The sequence below is a fragment of the Meriones unguiculatus genome, chromosome 6, assembly GCF_030254825.1.
Source record: "Meriones unguiculatus strain TT.TT164.6M chromosome 6, Bangor_MerUng_6.1, whole genome shotgun sequence".
Classification (NCBI taxonomy): Eukaryota; Metazoa; Chordata; class Mammalia; order Rodentia; family Muridae; genus Meriones; species Meriones unguiculatus.
Genome location: NC_083354.1, coordinates 44,504,490 through 44,530,361, shown reverse-complemented (window position 1 = coordinate 44,530,361; position 25,872 = coordinate 44,504,490). Strand labels below are relative to the sequence as shown.

The 25,872-nt window shown below is 46.3% G+C and overlaps 1 protein-coding gene across 1 annotated transcript; it reads left to right on the top strand.

Annotated features, from left to right (window-relative positions):
• Positions 1–24,341: 24,341 nt before the first annotated feature.
• Iqcf6 (IQ motif containing F6) lies at positions 24,342–25,413 on the top strand. The gene is made up of 2 exons (XM_021657036.2): positions 24,342–24,427; positions 24,993–25,413. Exons 1-2 carry the CDS (start codon positions 24,356–24,358, stop codon positions 25,359–25,361), a joined length of 441 nt encoding a protein of 146 aa, XP_021512711.2. The 5' UTR covers positions 24,342–24,355; the 3' UTR covers positions 25,362–25,413.
• Positions 25,414–25,872: the final 459 nt, after the last annotated feature.

The following is a 25,872-nucleotide window of genomic DNA, read 5'->3' as shown; positions in this document are numbered from 1 at the left end:
TTACATGAGAGAGTCAGAGCACCCCAGCAATGGCTGTCTCACACTAGAGAGGCTGAGAACCCTCAGTCCGCAAGGCTGGGTACCTCAGCAGCCCAGTCTAGTACTGAAGGTCTGGAAGATCTCTGGAGAGGTGTGGGAGACTTGGGGGTTCAGAATCTTCTTCCACAAAAAGCAAACAGAAATGAAACAGGTGGTGGTTCTAGTTAGCCAGCCTTTTGCCAACTCTTCCTGTAAGAAAGGGGTTTGTAACATCTAAACTCCTTTTGTTATAACAGTTCACTTTACTGGAATTTTCCAGACACGTCTTTACTCTAACATTTTTACTGTTTTATGTGTATGACTATTTTGCCTGAACATATGCCTGTGTTCCACATATGTGCCTGGTGTCCACAGAGCGCAGAGGAGGCCTTGGGGCTGGAGTTAGAGATGGTTCTGAGCTGCCATATGGGAGCTGGGAACCAAGCTGAGGTCATCTGGAAGAGCAGCCAGTGCTCCTAACTGCAATTCTCCAGCCCCTCTATTCTGGTATTTTTAAGTTTTCTGTGCTACCTTGTTTTATTTTGACCTTTTAAAATATTACACAAATCTGTTCGATGTATTTCACTCAGTCTACCAATCTGCTTTTTAATCATTACATTTTACCTACTGCATATATGCTAATTATTAATCTCTTTAGGACTACTTCTGCCTTCAGGCTTGGAATCAGATCTGGCTCATCACCAGCAGTCTGCATTGGCAGTCTAAGCCAATTCACTACCGACTTTAATGAGCACAGGGTTTCCTCAGCTTGATAGAAAAAAAAAAGGGGGGGCCAATTTGTATGGCAGCTTCCATCTCCTCAGAGGCCTAGTAGTTCCTCACACACGCAAACTCGTGTTCCTTAAACAACTGCTGGAGATATGATCAAGGTGTGTGCAGTTGAGTTTCTCACTGGCTTTTTATGTCCTTCTAGGCAACAGGCATGTGGTCAGCATTACAACCGTAACTCTTTTGGTTTAGGGACCCATAGTCATCAGGAAGCCCAGTTCTCTGAGAAGGCCTCACAGACACATAACAGGAGAAAAGGCCAAGGACTGACAGACCCAATCACCTTAGACTCATACCATCAATGTGGGTCTCAGCTCAGAAAACAGAGGGGCTCTCTCTGCATACTGAGGGGCACCTCACTGCTGGGGAGCCTGTTCCAGACTGCCGCTAAGAGCTATAGATCCTGCCAGGCATGATGGAACATGCCTTTAATCCCAGCACTTGGGAGGCAAAGGCAGGTGGGTCTCTGAGTTCAAGGCCAACCTGATCTACAAAATGAGTTCCAGGATAGCTAGAGCTACACAGAGAAACCCTGTCTCAAAAAACAAAACAAACAAACAAATAAACAAACAAACAAACAAAAGAGGTATAGATCCTGCTGTTTTCTGAAGGGGTGGATCGGAAAGCTCCAGGCCCCATCAAGACCTGAGAAGAGATGGGAAATTGTCCTGACACCCTTCTAGCCTCTCCTGGGCCAAGAAAGTCCCAGGTATTCTGCCAAGACAGTATGGGCTTTAAGTGTGTGTAGCCAAGTGCTACATTGCCACAGCAAAGACATTTTTTGGCAACCCCATCCCTGACTCACATATCTAGCTAAGAATTCTCAGGCCCCTAGGCTGCTCTTACACCAGAGACTCTAATTGTTTTATAGCTTGGGACCCTAGAGGTCCATTTTACATGTTTGGGGTAACATGGAGAGTGACAGTTACTGGGACTCCTGCCAGAGTATCTCAAAGCAAGCCAGTAAAGATAGCAGTGCTCCAGATATGGCTAGAGACTTTGGTTACGGTATCTCCGATACATACACCTCAACCAGACCCCAGTAAGCCCCGGGGATCGCCATAGTGCACCTCACACAAGAAAGTTCAAGACAAGGAGCAATCTGAGACCCATACAAAGGGGTCTAGCCAAACCATAAGAGGCTAAATAGAATGAATCACCACAGCATACTCAGAGCTGGTCTCGTTCTGTCAAAGCATTCTCTCAAACGCACACTGTCTCTTGCTGGCTGCTCTTTGATCACCTGCCCCTGAGGAGGGAGCAGTCTTACCATGCCACAGACAGTGCAGCCACTCCTGATGAAACCTAACAGACTAGGATCAGAAGGAAGAAAAATAAACTCTCCCCTACCAGTGGACTTGGGGAGGGGCATGCGTGGAGAAGAGGGAGGAAGGGAGGAGTTGAGAGGGGAGGAGGGAGGGAACTAGAGGGGGGATACAAAGTAAATAAAGTGTAATTAAAAATAAAATTAAAAAAAAAAACAGCAACGGCAGACGGCAAATCCTGCTGCTGCTATTTTTGTTTCCCCTAGAGGGCGCTCCTGGCCAGCCAAACCAAGACTTGTTGGGGAATGGCTGTTTTGAGTGTTTTCTTTATGTGGTTTTGTCAAAAGCAAAATTGTTCACCCCTTAAAAAATTGAGAGTTGACGATAAAAGTATATTGCATGAAATTCACAAAGAATAAATAAAAACAAAAAAAGAATAAATAAAAGCATAAAAAGAAACATAAAACAGCAACAAAAACAACCCTCAAACTCAGAGGTTGTGGCAGGTGCCTTTAATCCCAGAAGTCTGGAGGCAGAGGCAGACTTAGTCTGAGGCCAGCCTGATGTACAGAGTTCAGGGACAACCAGGACTACACACAGAAACTTCGTCTTGAAAAACAAAGCAAAACAAGTCAAACCACAAAAACCTCTCCTGGCTGAACACTCAAAATTTTGGAAATACACATTTCCCAAAATGTTGTGTTGATTTATTTGTTTAAAAAATATTTTTTAGCCGAGCAGTGGTGACTGTCTGTCTTTAATCCCAGCACTCGTGAGGCAGGGGTGGACAGATCTCTGAGTTTGAGGTCAGCCTGGTCTACAGAGCAAGTCCCAGGCCAGCCAGGGCTACACAGAGAAATCCTGTTTCGAAAAAACAAAACAAAACAAAAAATAAGGCCAAGCATGGTGGGGAACTTAAGCACCCAAGAAGCAGAAGCAGGTGGATCTCTGCGTTCAGGCTCTGCCTGATATGCACAGTGAATTTAAGGCCAGCAAAGACTACACACTCACAGACACACACACACACACACACACACACACACACACACGTGTTTAAAGTTAATATTTTAAAAGACATTGGAAGTAAGATTATAAATATTGAAATCTAGGAAGCACATTTCTAATTATTTGCACACGCTATGAGAATCTATTCTACTCATATAATCTACTGAAAACCATGAAAATACTAACATAAATCTATGCAGCACTTTTTTGTATTTAGACAGCATGGGTTTTGGTGTGTGCAGCCAAGGGCAACAGTGCCCCAGCAAAGCCATTTTTTCGGCAGCTCCATCCCTGACTCACATATCTAGCTAAGGATTCTCAGGACCGGAGGCTACTCCATCAGAGGCTCTAATTGTTGCGTAGCTGGACCTGAGAGGTCCATTTTATATGTTTGGGGTAACATGGAGAGTGATTATTAATGGGAAACATGAAACGTTCTATCCAGATTTCAGTAAGAGCCTTTTCGCAGTCGGCAGACGCAGCTGGAAAGCCAATGTCTTGATTTAGGAAGCAGAACCAAAGCTGCCGTGCTCTCTGCTTCCCCTTGAAGTCTGAACGAAGGGCTGCTCAGGATCTGGCAGCCATTACAGTGACTAGAGAAGGCAGCTGCTTCTAAACTGCAGACCGTCAGGTCCCTTTAGGTCAGAGGTTAAACCAAAGACACGCCACACAGAAAGGAAAAGAGAAATCAGCCTTCTAGTCCAAGACACGCACGGACACTTCCACAGGAAAAGAAAGGGCTAGGGAAAACATCCCGAACATATGTGGAGGCGCTTAATTCATCCATTAAAAAAGGGAAGGAACAGATTGGTGACGAGTCCTCTGCGTTGGCAAGGGTGGGAAGAAATAAGCAGCATTAACTGTTGTAGCTCAGAACTTAAAAATTGGCAAAAAGTCTTTGAATAACACTGTCCAGTGATAATGAAAATGCAAAGACCCTTTGCTGTTGCTAGTCTACCGAGGGAAACATTCTCAGCAGGGCATGGTGATGCGGACCGGCTATTTGGAAGGTTGAGGCAGGTGGTTCATAAGTTCAATATACCAAGATGAGGAGTTAGTGCATACTTGACACTAAAGTCAGATCAGGAGATACAAACGTAGGAAGCGACCGGGATGCTCTTATCTACAATTAGACACGCTGTCCCCTGAATCCGTGGTGGCGTCAAATACTAAACGAACGAATACGATTTATCTCACCGGTGAATATAGCTTGGCCATTTGTTTGCAATCACAAACGACGTATGCGTTCACATACGGGAGTAAGATCCAGTCACTACCAGCTTGGGCCTATGACCCCCCAAAGCCTGGGGTAAGATCCAGTCACTACCAGCTTGGGCCTATGACCCCCCCAAAGCCTGGGTTGTTAGTCCCGTTCACAGTACCCTGATCCCGAACCCCGCCGTGATGTGATCTCCGGATCCAATCAGAGGTCGGTCGGTTACCCCATAACAAGTAAGCCACCGCTGTACCCGTGGACGAGTCTTCCTCATGGTTAGCCTACAGTTTACAGCAGAGCAAGACCGGTAACCGCTTTTCTTCCCCAGCAGCCCACACAAGCCTCCCTTCACACTTCGAAGGCCAACCAGCAGGGAGGAAGTATTCTTGCTTGTTCTCGGTTCCTTTCTCTGTATCTGCTGTCTAAGCTATGTGGCATCTTCTGAAATAGGGTCTTCTCTAGTTCCGGTGAGCAAACGTCAGTCTGTATTGTCTGAGGGGGGCCTTCGGGGTCCCCCTGATCTCAACCCCTGACACCAGGGACTCTGGTCAGTAACTCACTGCTCCTAGGAACAGCACCACCCAGCTGGGCAGATAACTCCCTTCCATCCCTTTTGTGTATTTTTTTTTTTTTTAAATTTGGCTTACAGTATAGCAAGCAGGCTTCCACATAGCTACTCCTGCCCTACCCCATCCCCTCATCTGCTCAAGGATAGTCTAGAGCAGTGGTTCTCGCCACTGCAGTGGTTCCTAACGCTGTGACCCTTTCATACAGTTCCCCACATTGTGGTGACCCCTCCCTCCCCACACACACCATAAAATGATTTTTGTTGCTACTTCGTAACTGTAATTTTGCTACTGTTATGGATTGTGATGTAAATGATCATGTTTACGGATGGTCTTAGGCGACCACTATGAAAGGGTCATTCATCCCCCAAATGGGTTGTCATCCACAGATTGAGAACCACTGGTCTAGACCCTTCTGAAGTTGCTGAGAGAGAGTCATCCATCCCATGTGGTGGTGTGCATAGAAATGGCCCCTCTAGATTCATGTGTTTGAATGCTTGGCATAGAGAGTTGGCACTGTTAGGAAGTGTGGCCTTGTTGAAGTAGGTGTGACCTTGTTGGAGGAAGGGTGTCACTGTAGAGGTGGGCTTTGAGGTCTCTTGTGCTCAAGCTCAGCCCAAAGTGACAGTCTCCTGCTGCCTGTGGATCAAGATGTAGAGCTTTCGGCTCCCTCTCCAGCGCCACGTCTGCCTGCACGCTGACATGTCTCGCCATGATGGTGATGGACCAAACCTCTGAAACTGTAAGCTAGCCCCAATTAAATGTTTTCTTTTATAAGAGTCACCTTGATAATGGTGGCTCTCCACAGCAATATAACCCTAAGATACCTCAGCTCCTGGGATTTCTGACTTAAAGAGCGGCATTAGGGGGTTTCCAGCCAGGGGTGGCCAGGAGCCACCAGCCAGGCTCTAAGCATGTTCTTTTTATTACACCAAAGTACAGTATGACATCTTTCCACACGTGCCCAGCCAGGGCTCACCAGACAGCCCTTCTTGCTAATAATGGTATCTCCTTGTTTTCATTGCCATCCTGTGGTTATGGAGGTTAGAATGCTGGTACCTGAGAGGAACCGAGAGGAGTCTGCAACAGACAGCTTCAGTCGCAGCCTTGGGATCTCGACTACCTTAGTCTTGTGGTTATGAAAGACAGAGTTTCTTAGATGCTGCCTGCCCACAGGAGGATCTCCTTCCAGGAGCCCACCAGCAGAGATCACTCCCAGCCTCTTACATGCTAGGTGAGTATCTATCACTGAGTGAAAGTCCCAGCCCCCAGCCCTTCCCTCCTGCCCCCAGGTAGGAAGTTTCCCAGATTGCTCTGATCTTGTGAGCCTCCTGCCTTAACCTCTTAAGGACAAGGATTACAGGGCCATGCCACCAGGCCCAGACCCTTCTAGTTTTTAAGTTTGGAAGAACTTGCTAGTCCAGGAAGAAACCTGGAAATTACTAAGAAAGAAAAGCAAAGCTGCAGCCATGTATGGTGGTTCATGCGTGTAATAATCTCAGTTTTGGGGGTGTGGATACAGGAGTTCAAGGTCAGCCTGGGCTACATAGAAAGACCTTGTTTCCCCCACCCCAAATAAAAACAAAAATGAAAACAATAAAAAGGAAAAGATACACATTTGACTGTATCAAAATTTAAAGGCTTCATTGGAAACAGATATTTTTGCCATCAAAGAAAAAAAAAAAAAACCCAAAACACAGAGAAGGGTAGTTCCAAAGTATTTGATGGATGAGGCCTGGATGTCTAGAATTGGAGAGCTGTCACAGAGCGAAACCCACAACCAAATAGAAAACTGGCCAAAAGGATTTGAATAGAGGAGCAAATATTTTGTCAATCAACCTAGAAAAAATGCGCTCAATCTGTTCTGAGAATGCTAAATAAAGTGACTCTGTGGAATCCTTTCCACCCTTCGGGTTGAGAAGAATCTTGCAGAAGTGTGATACTAAGTAGTGTTGGCAGGGATGCGTGTTCTCAGACTTGGATGGCAGAGGAGGGAGTCAGTACCGCTTTATAAAAGAGCAATTTGAGGCTGGTGTGGTAGCGCATGTCTATAACCCTATCATTCGGGAGGCTGAGGCAGGAGCGCAGAGGGTTTTTAGGCTAGCCTGGGCTACATAGTCTAGAAAATAGACAAACAAAGAACCTGGCATCATCTAATAAAGTTTAGTAGGTCCATAATCTGTGACGCAGAAACCACTCTTCACTCTAGGGCCCTGGACAATCACCTCAGCGTGAGGGAACATAGACAAAGGATATTCACAAGCCGCAGTAGACACTGCAGCGGAAAATAGAAACAGCGAACAAAGCAAAACCCACTCGAAAGAAAGGGCACGGACAAATCATGGTACTGCCAGTCCATGGGAAATTAATTCTTGGTGGGAAGGATGAAGATCTTCATCTTTAACTTGCAAGCTTCCTGCCTCAGCCTCTCCAGCAGATGGAGATAACAGGCCTGTGGCATCAGACCCCACCCCTTCTGGTTTCTGTCTCCGTGTCTGTCTCTGATTTGGTGGTAACATTTCTGCAGTATTTTGAGAAAGGCAAGACTCAAAAATTAAGATTGTATTTATTGTGACAAAGATGACTTCCCTGTTATGGCTTAGACATAGAATGTCCCCCAAGAGCATATGTGTTCGAACATTTGGTCCCCAGATGGCGGGGCTGTTTGGGGAGTGTGTGGAGCCTTTGGGAGGCTAGCTGGGTGAAGTGGGTGTGTAGTGGGTGGGCCTTGAGGGCCGCAGCCCAGCCTGGCTGCCTCTCCTGCCTCTGCTTCCTGCTCCTCAGAGATGTAAGCAAGCGGTTTCCCTCTTCATGGCCATGTCTACCACGAAGGATTGTGCCTTCAAACCCTGAGCCAGAATAAATCCCTCCCTAGTTAGGTATTGGTTGCACTGATAAGAAAAGTATGCCTCCTGTGTATAAAAGGATGGGCAGGTTGGATTACAGAGCAACAGAGAAAGTTGTGGAAAGATTACCAACCACTACTAATGGTTTTTTCTTTTCTTCTTTCTTTCTTCTCTTTCTTTTTTCCTTTCTTCTTTCTTCTTCCTTTTCTTTCTTTTTCTTCTTTCTTTCTCTTTCTTATTTTTTCTTTCTTTCTTTCTTTCTTTCTTTCTCTTTCTTTCTTTCTTTCTTTCTTTCTTTCTCTCTTCCTTTCTTGTGAGAGAAAGGCAATACTAAGAGGTGAGTAGTGAGAAAGAAGAAAGGAGAGGAAAGGAAGAAAAAGGATAAATACTGAGGACAAGTCACCAGCCCTGCAGTCACATCACTGCAGTCAGAACCAAGGGGACTGAGCCTAGCCTGAGGAGACCCCAGAGAGGACTTCTCTTATCCCTGCGTCATCTCCTCAGACCTCGTAGAAGGTCTGAGACCACCTAGGTCTCAGACCACCTAGGAGGTGCCAGCAGAGAGTTGCTAGCATTGTAAGTCCTGGATATAGTATGTGAGCATACATTTAAAAACCACAAGGGGCAGCTGGGTGTGGTGGCGCATGCCTTTGATCTCAGCACTCAGGAGGCAGAGACAAGCAGATCTCTGTGAGTTCGAGACCAGCCTGGTCTACAAAGCATGTCCAGGACAGCCAAGGCTACACAGAGAAACTCTGTTTCAAAAAACAAACAAAAAACCCAAACCAAACAAACCAATAACAACAACAACAACAAAACAGAATAGAGTTAATACTGCTCAGGATTGTGCTGTGGAGCTTGTTAAAATAACACAATGGAGTCTTGATTATTTGTGGGATGACTGGGTTAAGAGAGAAACTGAGAAACAAACACAGTTTTATAAAAACAACCATAACGCAGTGCAGGCACTGGGAGAGGAGAAAGCTGCAGAGACAGAGGGTTGCAGAGCTTTAGATGATCCCTCCTTGAGTATTCAGTAGAGCGTCACCCAGACCTGCCTGAAACCACCTGAGTCCAGGTTAAAAAAAAGGCTACTGAGAACAGGGTCCTCTGTCCACACTGGGTCAGGAACAGCATCCAGAACAGGCATACGGGGCGTTGGACAAAGCAGGGTTTCTTAAACTTTCCTACTCATAACCCCTTTCACCAGAGAAACTTTTAGGACTCTCGATATTAGGTACTTAAAGATAGATATACAAAGCAATTGTTTAGTGATGATAAATCATAAAGAAATTTATTTTAAATATAGATGTATATATATAAAATTTTATCACTATTAAAGATAAATCAAATTTGTATGCTAGCCAGATGAGTGTGCTTATTTAGTTTTGCACAAGGAGTTAAATCTTGTAGAATATTTGACACTCTAGAACTGCAGTCAACTCTGGACTCTGGAGAGCATTGTCAACGTTCTCCAGAGTTCGTCAATATTTTGATATTAAAAATCACTAATTTATGTGAACAGCATCACATAAATACATTGCACACAAAAAACAACAAAAGTATGTTTAGGGATCTTTCAGAAATTATTGGAAATTCTGTCCTCCTCTAAGTGAAATCATTTTTTTTTTTGTAATGAAAATCAAGTCAGCCACTAAAATGGCAATTTCCCAAATTAAACATTCTAACATAATACAATCTAGAGATATCTTAAGTTGATGCATGCTGAGAAATGACTGCAGGAAAATATTCAGTATTGGTTTTGTTTCTGACAGAGCAAAAAACTCAATGTACAATAAAAACACCACAGCTAATAGCACACCAGTCTCCGCTTGTAAGCTTAGGTGTCCTGGGCTGTGTTTGTTGATGTTGCCTGTGCTGTTGCCAGTGGCGGGGTTTAGGGCTAGATATTTCCAGGCTCTTAGTGTCTGATCCAAGGAGTTGAAAACCAGGGCCGGGCTCATCCCTAATTGTGAGAGGCAGATAATTTCATTTGGAGCAAAGCGACCGTGCAGGTTCTAGAGAGGCACTGTCGAGAATGACAGTGGACACCGGGGTGAGGACACTCGAGGGCCTTGATAATTGTTCAGGGCTTCCTCATGGGTTCAGGGGGGCTAAGGGGTATAGCTTGTGTGGCTTTCTCTTTTTATTAATATAATGATTTCTCTACTGAGCATGTCCCTTCCCATAATACATCTGACGTTAACTACGTACATGCCCAATTATATATAGGTATAAGACGGTAAGCCAGTTCAAGCCAGACTGGTGCGTCTACCTAGATGGTTTAGGGATGCACCTGACTTGACACCGGCTCACTTAGAAGCCGAGAGGGAGGATACATGGCCCAACGCAGGTGGGCTCCGGAGGGTGCTAGGCTTGCTAGATGCATTTTTGGAGGATGGGTATGTGTGCCTAACAGCCGCAGGCGAAGGAACTGGACTGCCAAGTGCGTTATCACAAGAGAGGGCTATGCGCATAACCCCGAACCGCATGGGGGTTCCACGGAACTCATCTCCTGCGGTTGCCCGCCTCAGTGTGACGGCAGGCGCCATGCAGCGCATGCAGTGCTGCGTGCTCGGAACCAAAGCTGCAGTGAGGTTGTGCAATGCAACACGGGTAGGCTCTGCCGAAACGCCCTGGATTTTGACCCGAGTTCTGGTCATTGCACTTTCAATAGCCACTTCTTCTCGCTAAATGCTGCAAAAATCCCCACCTTCGATTCCACCAGGTCAAGGCCTACGGCTTAAAAAGCCGGATGCGGCGCTCAGAACAGTTTCTCTCAGGCAGTGGGGAATAAGGAAGACTAAACATGGCTCTCACTTTTCCTTAATAAAGTTTAGAAGGCAGATCTAAAAGGATCAAACTGTTTTTAAGTACCTTAATTGTATCCCATGGAAAAAAAAAATCCAAGAATATTTATAGGGACACAAAAATATCTAGCATCTGACAAAGTAAAATTCTCATTGACTGGCATCCAACCAAAAAAAAAAAAATCACTGGGCAAAGAAACAGGAAAATACCACCCGTACTTGGGAGGTGGGGTAGCAGTCAATCAAAACTGACCCAGATACCAGACTTAGAAAGCAAGGACATTAAAGCAGTTACTGTAACTGTTCTCCATATGGTCAAAAACTTAAATATAGAGACATGGGAGATATTTTAAAAGATCCATATTGAACTCCTAGAGATGAATATGACAGTGTCTGAGATGGAAAATGTAACTGGCAGATTAACAAATTAGAAAAGATAAGAGAGAGAGAAAGGAGGAAAGAAGGGAGGAAGGGAAGGAGTGGGAAGATAAGTGTTGTTAGCTTTCTAACGCTATAGCAAATGCTTGCAGAGAAAGACTTTATTTCAGCTCACATGTTCAGGGGTTTCAGTCTATGATCTGTTAGTCCATTGCTGATGGCCTGTGACAAGCAACCATGGCAGAACTGAAAGCAGAGAATGCAAACCAGTCACATCACGCAGGGAGATGAAGGAGAAAGAGCGGGAGACCTTGGCCTCACAAACTGCTTGAAGGCATGCCTCCAGTTACCCTCTCACTAGGTGTGAAACCTCCATAACCTTCCCAGGTTGACCATGTGGACATTTGGGGACACTTAGCCAAACCATAGCAAAAGGAATCAGAAAAATTGCTTGTTGAAAAATGTGGCTAAAGCCACACATGGCCTGTAATGGAGCAGGCCTGTAATCCCAGCATTTGGGGAGGCAGAAGCAGGCAGATCTCTGTGAGTTTGAGGCCAGCCTGGTCTACAAAGTGAGCCAAGGACAGCCAAGGTTATACAGAGAAACACTGTCTTGAAAAACTTAAAAAAAAAAAAAAAAAGAAAAATAAGGCTGAAAAAGTTTCCAAATTGTTGAAATGTTTGCAATTTAAATTTTTTATTTAATTAAAATATAATCATAACATTCTCTCCTTCTCCTCTCTCCTATCCCTTTCAACTCTGTCCCCTTCCAAATCAAGGCCTCCTCCTCTTTAACCATCGTTGTTACATATACATATAAACAAATCAACATATAAATACAAACTGATGAGTCTGCTCAGTGTTGCCTGCATGATCACTTGGTCTCATCCTGATGGAAGACTGTTCTCTCTCTCTCTCTCAGCAGATGTTAACTGCTTGTAGCTCTTCCTCTAGGAACAGAGCTCTTTGAGACTTTTAGACTTTGCCCATCTATGTTGGATGTTGACCGTTCGAGTCTTGTTTAGGCAGCCATATTGTTGAGGGTTCACGGGCGGAGCTTCCCTGCCGTAGCTAGGAGCCACATTCTCCCAGCAGACCTCCTAGTCCTCCGACTCTTACCATCTCTCTGCCTCCCTTTTTCCAGATGTTCCCCGAGTCTTAGGTATAGAGTTTCACTGTGGCTGGGAACCTCGTGGTCGGTGGTGCCGTGCATTTTGACTAGTCGTGGCTTTCCGTAATGGTCTCCTGCTGCCGCACAATGAAGCACTTTAGAGGAGGGGTTGGTTTTTAACTCACAGGCTCGAGAAGACCAGTGAAAAACAAGTTCAGGAAGCAAGAACACCAATGTGCACAAAAGCCTCTGCCGCCAGACGTGTCCACGGCCCCAGACGGGTGCATGCCTTGCAGACAAGCACAGGAACGTCAGGTATGCGCCACAGGAACATCAGGTATGCGCATGAGCTTCATGCATGAACTTAGATGGGGCTTCTCCAGTCCTAGACCAGACTTCCCAGGACAATAATCCACTCATCATGCAGATAGATGGCTATCTCAAGGCAGGACCATCCGGATGAGACGCTCCTCGACCCCTGACTCACAGAAACTGCTACGTGCAGTTGTGAGTTGTCCTTCTCTCACACGCACAGGCATGCACCTGCACACGCCATTTCTAAAAAGTCATTTCTGTCCTGAAATGCTTGGAAAAATGAAACCAAAGAGCAATTTTATGGAAACATTTACTTTAAAAATACAACACTGGGCGAGGGCACGTTTTCAGTATTCGTGAGCCCCTGGGTTTGGTCTCCAGGACTTGAAATAAAAATCCCTCTACTGAAACAGGAAACACTGTCCAAAACTGTCAGAGTCAATTTTCTTGGAATGTGGAAGCCAGTCAAAAGATTAAAGCAGCTGGGTGAGTGATTAATGAAGGAAAACCAAACAAGGCAAACCTAGAATCTTGATTAGACAGCGTGGTGGTGTGTTCAACTCACCGTGGACTCACCTCACCCCCACTGCCAGCTCAGGGGCAGCCTTAAAGACCACAGCAGAGGCTCGGCAATTCCTGCATGGCCTTTACTCTGAAAGAATTGTGGTCACTTACTTTATCCCGTCTGCTGTCTCCCTGCGGGACTGGCTTTAAGGGCTTGCCTTTATTTAGCCAGACTTCACTGAGCAGCTGCCCAGGGGTGTTTGTGGAAAACACTGAAAGCAAATCGGTCAGCCACCACCCCCTGGCGTGAGCAGCAACAGCAGAGCAAACGAAAGGAACTGCAGCCACTGGGAGGAAGAAGCCAGGGAATGAGGCCGTTTTTGGAGAATGCAGGCTTTGAACAACTCCCACTTTCCAACCACTCTAGAAGACGCAGGGAGAAGAGGTCTGAGGAGGTCCTTCCAATGGGAATGACGCAGCAAAGGCTGCTGATGGGCATTAGAAGGAGAGTACGTCTGTGGGTAAAGCCATTCCCAGAACCCATAAGGACATAAAGGAAGATCTCAGTGCCAGGGGCTGGCAACCTCTCTATGAGCTGTTGGCCAGAGAGTCCACTGAGGCCCACAAAACAGTACCAGCTATTGCTACCATTATTCTTGACCACCTGAACTAGACGATAAGACACTCCTGTTGACCCCTTGCTCTTTGACCTCGGAACACAGTGAAATTTAGCTGGGAATGAACCGGAAGCTTCCTCTCCCTGGATAGTATTCGGGGTACCAGAAGGTGTCGTCCTCTCAATTACGCCGGCCTTTGGGGGAAAATATCATGTTTTACTCAGCTGTGAACCCTGCATGCTAAACTGCTGACCCACCACCAGCCAAAATGTGCTCAAGAGTGCAATCGTGGCATGACTGTTATGAGGTTAACCAACTACTCTCTCCTTGAATTTGAGGCGTGCTTCCCTGTCTTTCCACCGTGTGGACCGTTCGAGCTTTGAACTTAAAGCAATCCACATCCCGTTCCCTATCACCCTGCTAGCCTGTGTGCTTGCTTCTCCACGTCCCTCTCCCGCCTACTTCATCCACCTACACACAGCTTTTGACTCCTCATTGATCCTCATTTTGATCCCTCCCTGACCAGGCTCTATGAGTAATAAGCTGTTTAACTAGGTTCCCGTGTGGCAGTGTGTGTTTAATCTAGACCTTCCATCTGAAGAAACAAGAGCTTACCCCCGGCCAGATTTTCACCTATACCCTGGGAGATGAGAGTGGGCTTCCAGCACCAGACTGGGAGCCACTGAGCCCAGAAACAGAACACTTGTAACACAGGAACTGCCGAGGCATCTGCCAGCACAGTTTCTTGTGAAGGACTCCCAGTCACGGTCCAACAGCTAGGTGATAGGCCCGGCTGACAGGCAAGCACAGTGCCTATGAAAGGCACACTATAAATGAGTGTACCTAGTTCTTTTTCCTTCCGCTTAGGACAGAGTGCTAGATGTGGAAATCACACGTTAGCTGGGGCTCTACGTCAGTCAGCCGCAAGGATGGCATGGATTGCTCAGGTTACACATCTCCACGGCGCTCATTAGTGTTAAGTCTGAAATCAACAAAGAGAGAATGCTGCTCATATATGCAGTTGGCAAAACCTGCATGCAAGGGTCAGACCATTTTACAAAATGGCGACCCTACACAAAGGCTCGCAAGGCCTTTTTATAGGAAACTAGGGGGATTCTAGCAAGAGTTGGGTAATCTAAAACCTCATTGGTGGGTGCTGGGGAAGTTACAAGGGTCAATTCCTAATCGGCTTGTGTCCGAGTGGTCGGTGGGCTGCATTCTTGTGCGAAGAATGTTTAACTGCAGGATGAGGTAAGGCTGCCCAGCACAGATGCCCCATCCGGGGATAAGATATTTTCCCATTCTTGTGGTTATTTCCAGGCTGTTCCTTGGGTAGGGGATTTTATAGTCTTGTTCCTGGAACTGGTGACCTGTGGCCTAGTTCCTGGGACTGATGACTTCTCTTTTAAAGTCAGGCCTAGTCCTAAAATGGAGACAAAAATGGAGTTCATGTCATCCTCTCAATTAGCTGTCTCCTCTAAGTACTCCTGCCCGCCCTGGGAAGGTGTCAGTGCTAGCTGGCAGTCTGTGGCATCATTTTGTGCAAACTTCTGCCGCCAGGTGTTGCCTCGACTTCCGACTCAACCTCAGTGCTGCAGAACAGATTCCCCTGCCATGACCACATTGGCACGCAGTTGGCTTGGCAGTACAGAATGGCATGGCTTGCGACAGGCCCTCCAGCTGTGTTTTTACTGACTCTCACACGACTTACGTGTTTGGTCAACCCGCTGTCATGGAGAAGAATCCTAATTCAGGACATCCTTGTGGGATGCCTCCTTCTGAAAAGATGTGACCAAATGGCCAACCGTAAAGGCTAAATGAAGCTAAGGAGGGTTTTGCTGCATTAGAGAGCGGGGGCAGGGGGAGGAGGGTAGATGTGGGTGGACCAGAGAGGGTGGTATCTTGGATACCTGAGAGAGAGCAAACATTACAAGCAAACATTGCTTTAAGGATGGCAACATGGGTACAAGCCTTTGTGACATTCCAGGACACAAGTGCTTCTTTAGACAGGGTGCACAGTTCCTGCTGGCCCCTCTGCCCAAAGGCCCCTGGCCCCAGACTGCCAAAATCCTTCATGTCTAGTAGAAGTGTCTTCTCTATTAGATGTGAACTCTGCTGAACCCCAGGCCTTATTGACACTATTCTCCTCATTGTAATTGTGTGTGCACAGCCACATGGCTCAGATTGGTAATTAAGCAGTAATCAGTAATCTCTCCATGGGGCGTATTATCTTTGCACTCTCCAACAACTTCCCTTGCAGATTTAAAATATCAGTTGTTTTGCTTTATGGTATACTATCCAAACTAGGGACAGGTGGAAAGCTATGATGATCACCGTATAATAGAGGAACCCTTTCCTAAAGGCAACCTTACCATGCTGCTGCCCAATTATATCCACCTACACTGAAATCCCTACACAGTGGCTTTCTTTCACGGTGCCTTATCCAAAGCTGACTTTCCCAAGAGTTAAAAAGAAACGCAACCACAGCACACAGAAGGCACAGGCCATACCCAGTGTCTTTTGACCTCCCTTTATAATCAAGTAGCCAAGTCCCCTTACCTCAGTTCCCCATAGGACATATCCATCCCCATAAAGAGCTGTTTTTATTCCTGTAAGCTTGTTGCTTCTATTGGCAGGTGGTGAAGTGAACATTGCAGCACTATCCATTCAAGTTATCAGGCTGATACAAATTTAACAAAGACGGAAATCTATTGTAGCATCGCCTTGCATTGATGCGACATTTGCATGAGATTCTGGCCCAGATGGCTGGCGTCAGATGGCTGATTTGTGCTGTGGGTTCCTGTGTTTGTGTACCTGTGTAGCGTTCTGTGTGAGTGTCTATGTCGTGTGTCTGGATTATAGGGGAAGGGGTCCGTGCCATCTAACAACAACCTGCTGTGTGTATAAATAATTTTGGCCAAGCACAAGCTAATCTAACAGCTGTGGCTCAGCAAGTACAGATATTAATAACATCACTCCCACCCTGGCTCTGAGTAAAGAATGTGACCCGTTCTCTTGGCGTAACCCTACATAATGGGGCGAGTGGCTGTGTACGACATTTCAGCTCATAGCAAGTGTCTTCATATTATTTGCTTAATTATGATGTTCCCATGGTCTTAATGTCTCACTATTCATACAGTATTCATCATAATAGACAAGGTCTAATGCCTAAGCATCGTGGGGCCACCTCATCCTCTTGCTTATGGTTAACCTTCAGACCCTGCGCCAGCAGAAAGTAAAGGTCAATATAAAGTTCTTCACAGGTGTGAACTGGCAGAAAGACAAAGAATGCCCCCAAAATGCACACAGAGCCCTTCTCTGCAAATACTGGGAGCTGGGGTAGGATGCTTCTCTGCTTTAGTTCTAAGCCCTAAGGAAAATCTCTGTCTAAGTCACAAGATGACCACTAAGAAAACAAAACAAAGACATCACCGCCTCCAACAGAGCATGTGCGGGTTTTATAAAATTATGTCAGAAAATTTACTTTAAAAATCAGTAATAACAGCCAGGCAGTGATGGTGCACACCTGTAATCCCAGCACTCGGGAGGCAGAGGCAGGTAGATCTCTGTGAGTTCAGGGCCAGCCTGGTCTACAAAGTAAGTTCCAGGACAGCCAAGTCTACACAGAGAAACCCTGTCTCAAAAAAAAAAAAATCAGTTATAACATATTCTTGGTAAGGAGGGTGATCTTTTAGATCTCTCTCTCTCTCTCTCTCTCTCTCTCACTCTTATACATATACACACAGAGAGCAAGTGAAAAGTAAATAAATGTATATTTAAAAAGAGAACTGGGCACGGTGGCACACACCTGTTAACCCAGCACTCAGGGAGCAGAGGCAGGCAGACCTCTGTGAGTTCAAGGCCAGCCTGGTCTACAGAGTGAGCCCAAGGCTACACAGAGAAACCCTATCTTGAAAAGCAAAAGAGAGAGACAGACAGAGACAGAGAGAAAGACAGAGAGACACACAGAGAGAGAATCAGCTAGGAAAGCTGGGGCATGGTATATGAATATAAATACACACACACCTATACAATCCCAGTGTTCAGCATGCCAGCCTGGGCTACACTGTAAGCTCTAGGCAAACTGTGGCTATTTAGTGACTCTGTTTCAAAAAGCAGGGGCTGCTGGGAAGATGACTCCTTTAACAAGAACGAGGAATTGAGTCCATACACCCAGCAGCCATATGAAAACTGGCACGGTGACACACATCTGTAACCCCAGCGCTGGGACTCACAGACAGGAGGCTCTCTGGAGAGTCGCTAGACAGCCAGCCCAGCCAATCAGTGAGCTCTGAATTCAGAAAAGCATCAGGTAGGGAGGTCTTCTTTCCTCGGAGCCGCTCAACATCGTCCTGGAAGTCTTAGCCAGAGAGTTAAGCAAGGAGGCTAACTAAAACAGATCTAAGTTTGTGGATGCCAGAGCCTTATGTACAGAAAATCCAGGAGGGTATAAGGAAGTAACCGGGATTGATAAACTGGCTCAACAAAGCTGGAAGTCCAACACAGCAAACCCATTTGCATTTCTACATGCTAGCACTAAATGATGCAAAAGTGAAGTTAAGAAAACAATTCTATAAATAAGAGCACAGTTAGGAGTGAATTTAACTAAGCAGGTGCAAAGCTCGTAGCCAGAAAGCCACAACACACTGTGGGAAGAAACTGAAGTGGATCTAGTAAGCACAAGGACACCTCAAGTTCACAGGCAGAAAAATAACCTATAGATTCACTGTAATTCTCAGAATTCCCACTGTCTTTAAAAAAAAAAATTTACTTGACAAGCCAACCTTTAAGGCCATATGGAATACAAAGGAGAGCCAGAAGAGCCAAAACAATCTTGAAAAAAACAAAAAACAAAACAAAACAAAAATGGAGGACTTACATTTCCCAGTTCCCAATTTTAACACTTATCACAAAGTTACAGCAATCAAAACAGTATGGGACTGGTGGAAGGGTAGCTATCCACATTACTGGAATGAAATCGAGAGGCTGGAAATGAGCCTATACACCTATGTTTGGTTGATTTTTTTGAGGTGGAGGTTGAGACAAGGTCTCTCCATGTAGTCCTGGCTGTCTTGGAACTTGCTATATAAACCAGACGGGCCTCAAACTCATAGCCATCCATCTGTCTCTGCCTCCTAAGTGCTAGGATTGAAGGTGTGTGCCACCTAGCCTGGCTATGTTCAGTTGATTTTTAACAGGGGTACAAAGACACAGGGAGGGTAGTATTTGCTTTACCAAAATATTATAACTGGGTAATGGCATGGAGGTGAGCGACTGGATTCTAACCTGTATTTGAGTTACAAATATTAACTCAAAGCTAACTGAAGATGTCACTGTAAAAGATAAAACTATAAACCCCTTAAAAGAAGGCATCTAATAGTGCTGGAGAGATGGCTCAGTGGTTAGGAGCATTGAATGATCTCCCAGAGGACCAGGGTTCAAATCCCAGCACCCACATCACAATTCTCAACTGCCTGTAACTTCCAGATTTGACACCCTCACACAGACATACTTGCAGACAAAATACCAATGCAGATATAAAGAGATTAAAAAAGAAAGAAAGAAAGAAAAGAAAAAATTCAAGCATGTGACTAACCCCTTACCATCTTGGAAATTTCAAACGTTCCTTAGTTATAACACTAAAGCACAAACAACAAAGGAAAAACAGATAATTGGATCTTGTGTTACTTTTCCATTGATGTGATGAAGCATCATGACCAAAGCAACTTATAAAAGGCAGCATTTAATTTGGAGCTTACGGTTTCAGAGGATTAGAGTCCATGATGGCGGAATAAAGGCATGGTGGCAACAGCCGCTGAGAGCTCACGTTTTGATCCACACGTGGGAGGCAGGGTGTGGGGTTCAGGGACTGGGGACAGCATGAGTCTTTTGAAACCTCAAAGCCTGCTTCCAGTGACGCATCCTCTAACAAGGCCACACCTCCTGATCCTGCCCAAACATTTTCCCTGCCAGGGGTCAAAGTGTTCAAACACGTGAACCGTGGGGGCCATTCTCACTCAAACATCGCATTTAATTTTATGAAAATTAAACATTTAATTTTATGAAAATTAAAAACTTTTATGTATCAAATAGCAATATAAAGAAAGTGAAAGGATGGCTTTACTTTCTCCATCATGAAAACATGTAGTTCTGCCAACTGGGGACCAAGTACTCAAACATATGAGCCTCTTGATGAACACCTATGTAGAAGAACTTTGACAGACACTACTTAAAAAGCTATCAGATAGGCCAGGCAGGGATTGGCATACTCCTTTAATGCCAACACTTGGGAGGCAGAGGCAGGCAGATTGCTGAGTTCCAGGCCAGTCTGATCTACAGAGTGAGTTCCAGGACAGCTCAGGCTACACAGGGAAATTCTCAAGGGGCCAACAAATAATGTACGCCAAACATTCTTGACATCATTAACCTCAGAATGGTGAAGACCTGAACCACAAGATCGCTGCACACGTGAGCACGGATAGAATGTTTTAAGGGACTCTCCCTATTATATCTGAGAATGCAGAGACTGGTGAGCTTGTAAAATGGTTCTGTTGTGTAAAAACAAACAAACAAACAGACAAACAAAATCAATGTTCTGGTTACTCAAAAGTCAAATGCCAAATTGCTGTATGATCCCTCCTAGTTACATCTGAGAAATAAAAATAGAAAATGGGCTTGCATTTTAAGAAAAAATTCATCTTATTATTTTTAGTTTTGTGTATGTGTGCGCCTATGTGAGGCCATGTTCACATGAGTACAGATTCCTGTGTTAACCAGAGGTCAGAGTCCCTGCCGCCTGATGTGGGGGTGAGGGACAAAATGCGTTAGTTTGCTCCAGGCCTCTAGAAGAGTGGTTTGTGCTCTTAACTGCCAATCCATATCTCTAGCATATGAAGACTGGTGTCTAAACAGAGACGCGTACATGAGTGTTCACGGCAGCACCATTAACAGTCATCAAAATGTGGAATCAATTCAAATGCCCACCATCTGTTGAATATCCAAACATAATGTGGTATGACCACGCAGAGAGCTACTGCTTTTTCAACTGTGAAAACGAAGGAAGTACTGGCAGGTGTTGCCACGTGGATAAAACTTGAAACCATTCCACTGACTGTAAGAACTCAGCCAAGGAAGGCCCCTTATATAAAAATTTGAGAATATACCATAGATGCCTAGAGACTTGAGGCCTGGGATGGCAGAGAGGCAATGAGGGACGGTCATTCAGTGGACAGAGTTTCTTTTTGAAATTAGGTGAAAATGGAATTAGAAAGCGGGGGTGATTTTTAAAGCCATTGAGTGTGCTAAAAAAAACCCTCTGGATGGTGCAGTTTTAGATGGTTGATTTTATGGGATTCTTTTTGAAACTACAATTTAAAAAGATAAACATAAAAATGCACACACACATACATCTTCAGGCACACAGATGTGCTGTCTATAAATGTCAAGGACGTCATCCAGGCTAGGAGCAGCAGTAATAAAAAGAGTAAACATTGATTGCCAAGGGAAAGTTTGGTTTGAATATATATCCATTCTTTATGAATATGTTCAGCTCTTCAGCTTTTGTCTTTTCTTTATTAATTTTTCAGGCTACATACGAAGTGATGGACGTCATTACGCCCTTGTCATCCACGTTCATGTTATAAGTTATCTAAGTTACTTTAATAGGAAAATTACATCCGTGTAGGCGTGGCAGAAGAATGTGTTTGAGGGCAAATGTTGCAAGAAATTCACTTTCTACCTTTTGATGTTTCTGCCTATCAAAATTTTAGCAGAAGAAATATACCATATATTGAAAGTCAGAAAAGAAAAAAAAAAAAAAAAAAACCCTAGGCAAGCAGAGAAGACGGGCCTGGAGGAATGGCTGTGTGAAAGCCGTGGCTCTACAGGTCTGAGAATCTGTGCACAGGTCTTAGCATCCACGCAGCAAGCTGGGCGTGGCTGTACGAACACCTGTAGCCCCAGGGCGCTCAGGGACAGAGAGAGGGAAATTGCTGGGGCTTGCTGGCTACCTGCCTAGCTCCAGGCTCAGTGAGAGATCCTGTCTGAAAGGAATAGGTAGAGAGTGCTAGGGCTGGCCACCCTATGTCATCCTCTGGCCGCAGTGTATTCATATGGAGAGGGAGCGATAAGGAAGCAGGGAGCACGCATCGTGATCTGTGATTACTTAGGAAGAACCAGGGCTTTAGCCCACCTCTTGCCTTAGTTCATTTTGTTGTTGCTGTAATAAAGGACCAAATGACTTTATAAAGGAAGAAGTTCACGTAACTCATAGTTGGTGAGACTCAAGGGCGGGCTGACACTGGTGTTGGCTGATGGTGGGCAGCATCTAAACGGTGGAGTTATTGGGAAAGCCAGAGGGTAGTTCAGAAACCAGTTTCATTTTTAACAGCTTTGACTGGGATCTTCCAGCACTCCTGTTCCACTGGTCCATTTATTGTAGGCCAGCATCTCTCTATAATAAGACATCTCTCTAAGACCCCCCTCTTGACCGTCTCCTTGCCTGGCACCACCACCATGGGGACCAAGTTTACAGCATATAAACTTTCTAAAGGATGACGCACACTGGAACCGGAGACAGACCACGCTCCCCGGCACACCTGCCGCCACTGTGGAACTGAAAAATATGTGACCATAAAGGGACAAGTGGGTTTTTTTCCAAGTTCATTAAAAGAGGAGACAAAGCCAGGATACCATGGCAACGGGATGGAGCAGGGAGATCCATAAGGAAAAGTGGGGAGTGAAGTGACATTTGGGCCACAGCAACCTGATGTGACGAGCCGAGTCCAGAAGGATGGCTATGTCCACAACTGGCACCTCCATTCTGCAGGAACGGACTTCCGATGAGTGCGCTGGGGCGTTGTTCTGCTCACCCAGCTAGACAGCCGTTAACAGAAGAAAGGTGAACTCTCCTCACGGCTTTGAACACAATGCAAGGAGTTTGCTTGGTCGGATCTGCAACACCTCTAGATTGTTGGTTTCATGCTGGTGTGCAAGGCAGCAGGCACCTCAAACACGTAAACAGGAGCTGTGGAGCTGTGGATGGTGGGTGGTCCTACAGTGGTCCATGCTCAAAAAAAACACAAACAAAAACCATGGAGGAGAAGGAGCCATCATGCTGAAGCCGGAATGGCCTCCGAACCTCAGCGGGCTTGCACGGCCTCTGTACTGCCTTTTCCTTTGTCCCTGGATCCTTGGGCTCCAATCCCAGGGCTGAGTCTCAGAAACGCGGAACTTGGTGAGTTCCCACGAGACCCGGCGAGACCCGGCTGCACCATGGCACGTCCCCAGCGTGAAGAGACAGATTCAGAGGTTTTGTGGAACCAGAAGCTAATGTCGTTTAGGCCAGTCTTCAGAATAGGACAAGTGTGTGTTGTATGCATGTACGTGCGTATGTTCACCCATGATCCAACTCACGGAGGCCAAAGGTCAGCTTCTTCAGATGCCTTTAACCGCCCCTCCCACTTTGAAGACAGAGCCTCTCCATCTTGGCTAGGCTGGCTGACCAGCGAGCACTAGGATCCCTGTCTTTCCCCACTCTCCCAGCTATGGGTTTAGGGGTGCAGGCCACCATGGCCAGCATGTCACACGGGTGCAGAGGACACACACTCAGGTCATTTTGCTTGCAGGATCACCTTACCCACTGAGCTAGAGCTGCAATCCCGATTTTGATAAATTCTATTTTTTTTACAAAACTCCGATTAATAAAAGAAAATAGATGACTGGAGATACAGCTCAGTCGTAGGGTGCTTACCTAGCATGTGGAAGGCTCTGGATTTAATCTCCAGCTTAAAAAAAAAAAAACTATAGAAAAAAAAAAAAGAAAAAACAACAACCATGTATGTTTATACCGGTGTCATTGCATTGCCAAGTATGTTTCCAATAACAGCTTCAACTTAGGACTCAGCAATTAACAACACTTAACTGCTCTTTCTTGCAGAGGACCCAGGCTTGGTTCCCAGGCAGCTCAGAACCATCTGCAACTCTAGTCTCAGGAGATCTGATGCCCTCTTCTGGCCCACATGGGCCCCTGCACATGTATTCACTCAGGGGTCCGCGTGTAAAAATAAATAATTAAAAAAAAATATCAATGAAGATGGATTCTTCATCTCGGGGAACGATGCACCTGGCATCGGGAAGAATTCTCTCCAGTGGTTTTCTGGCTCTCTGTCTTCCAAACTGTACATTTCCTTTCCAGTCCGCGTACTTTTGGTGTCAGGTTCTGTGGGACAAGTTGATGTCACAATAGCAGCACCCTTGTCCTTACACCTTCATATTGTGACACGGGGTGAAATGAACACAGCTGCTGCAGAGTGACAGGAGCAGGAGTCCCTGCTCACACCGCAACTGAGACTCATGCAGGGCTAGGCTGTTCATCCAAACCAGCCCCACCCCAGCTCAGCCTCCCCTTCACTGGATCCCCAAAGAGGCTGTCTTTCCATACAAAGCGCCAGGAGGCGTGGCAGAGGAGCCTAAAAGAAGAAGAGACCAAGACCCTCTCCAATCAAAGGTTAGAAATTTGGACAAAAATACACATTTCTATGGCTTCCCATTGCTTGGGACCCTTCCAGGAGCTTTGACACGGAAGCCTTCCCAAACCCACAACGGCTGTGAGCAGCCCTAACCTAAGACTGTCTACCAGAAAGTTCCCTAACTCTCTGCTGCTACCAGAAGGTGGAGATGAGTCTGAGAAGGAATTGGAGGCAGCAGAAGACTGTATGCCCCAAGGATGGGAATACGTGAAAGAAGAGCTTGTCCAATCCAGAAGGAAGCAAGTCTGTGGCAGACAGGTCCTGATGAGAAGGCACCTGTGAAGATGGGTGGAGTCCAGTGATGGACACATGACTAATAGTTGAGGGCGGGGCCAAAAACTAGGATAGCCTAAATGACAGATGAGTGGACTCTAAAGACCAAGGCCATGGACATACAAACTGTGAGTACAGCCCTTTTAGAAGAGACCGGCCCAGTGGATAATGAACAGAATGTAAAGGTGAGTAGGTATCTTAGTCAGGGTTTCTATTTCTGCAACAAAACACCAAAGGCAAGCTGGGGAGGAAAGGGTTTATTCGGCTGATACTTCCGGATCATAGTCTGTCACTGGAGGAAGTCAGGACAGGAACTCAAGCAAGGCCGGAACCTGGAGGCAGGAGCTGATGCAGAGGCCATGGAGGGTGCTGCTTACTGGCTTGCTTCCCATGGCTTGCTCAACCGGCTTTCTTATAGAATTCAAGATTACCAGCCCAGAAGTGGCACCTCCTGCCATGGGCAGGGCTCTCCCCCATTGGTCACTAACTGAGGAGATGCCCTACAGCTGGATCTCATGGAGGCATTTCCTCAACTGAGACCCCTTACTCTTTGGTGATCCCCGCTTGCTTGCATCAAGCTGACACACAAAACCAGCCAGTACAGTAACGGCTGAAGATACATGGGGTTCTAGAGACAAGAGGGCAAGGCAGCCCAGGCCAGGTCCCCTTTCCCCCCAAGAACCAGAAGTGGGGATAGGAATGGCAGAGAAACCCCACTGAACATCTGCCCGTTTTTCCTTCCCTAATCAGTTAGAGAAGACAGCCATAAAGATCCAGTCATGGTGGCGTGGCAACGTGGTCCGCCGGTCGCTACTGCACGCAGCGCTGGGAGCGTGGGCCATCCAGTGCTGGTGGAGGTCACTGCAGACCAAGATGGTGGAGCAGAGACGGCGCCTGGCGCTACGACTCTACACCTGCCAGGAATGGGCAGTGGTGAAGGTGCAGGCAAACGTTCGCATGTGGCAGGCCCGCAGACGATTCCTCCAGATGCGCCGAGCAGTCTGCACCATCCAGGCTCACTGGCGTGGCCGAAAAAACCAGACCCGAGGCATGCTCAGGGGCCACTATGAGGTCAAAGCCAGCCAGCTGGAGCTTGACATCGAAATCCTTATGAACTAGGGTGCTGGCAAAGTCAGGGGGGCTGGATCTCCCTCCCAATAAAGACACTTACCAACCACAGATTCACCCTGTGGATATTACATCCACAGAGAACTCAGCCCCTAACTTCCCTACCTTCCATTCAGAAAGATTCTCTGGTGTGGTGGCGTAGTATCCCTGTCCCCAGAGACCCATCTTTAGGCCCCTGCTCCTAATGCCAAACTTAGTCCCTCTTGCACAAAAGGGATTGCAGGGCTCAGGCCAGGTCTTGACACATTCATCAGCTGGATTGGGGTCCCTCCACCGTGAGAACAAGCCTTGGGCTTCTCTCTTCTGCAGCTCCTGCCTGAACATCTCCATTCAGAGCTCAGTGCCACGGGGTCTGGCTGCAGCAGGGCCAACTGGGAAAACAAGGGATTCCACAGCCTGAACCTCAGGACCCTGAGGGCCAGTACGGGGTTTGGCAGGGAGCCAGGAGGACTGCACACCTCAACAGAGCAGCAGCAGGACACACATGTCCCCCTCGGGCTTG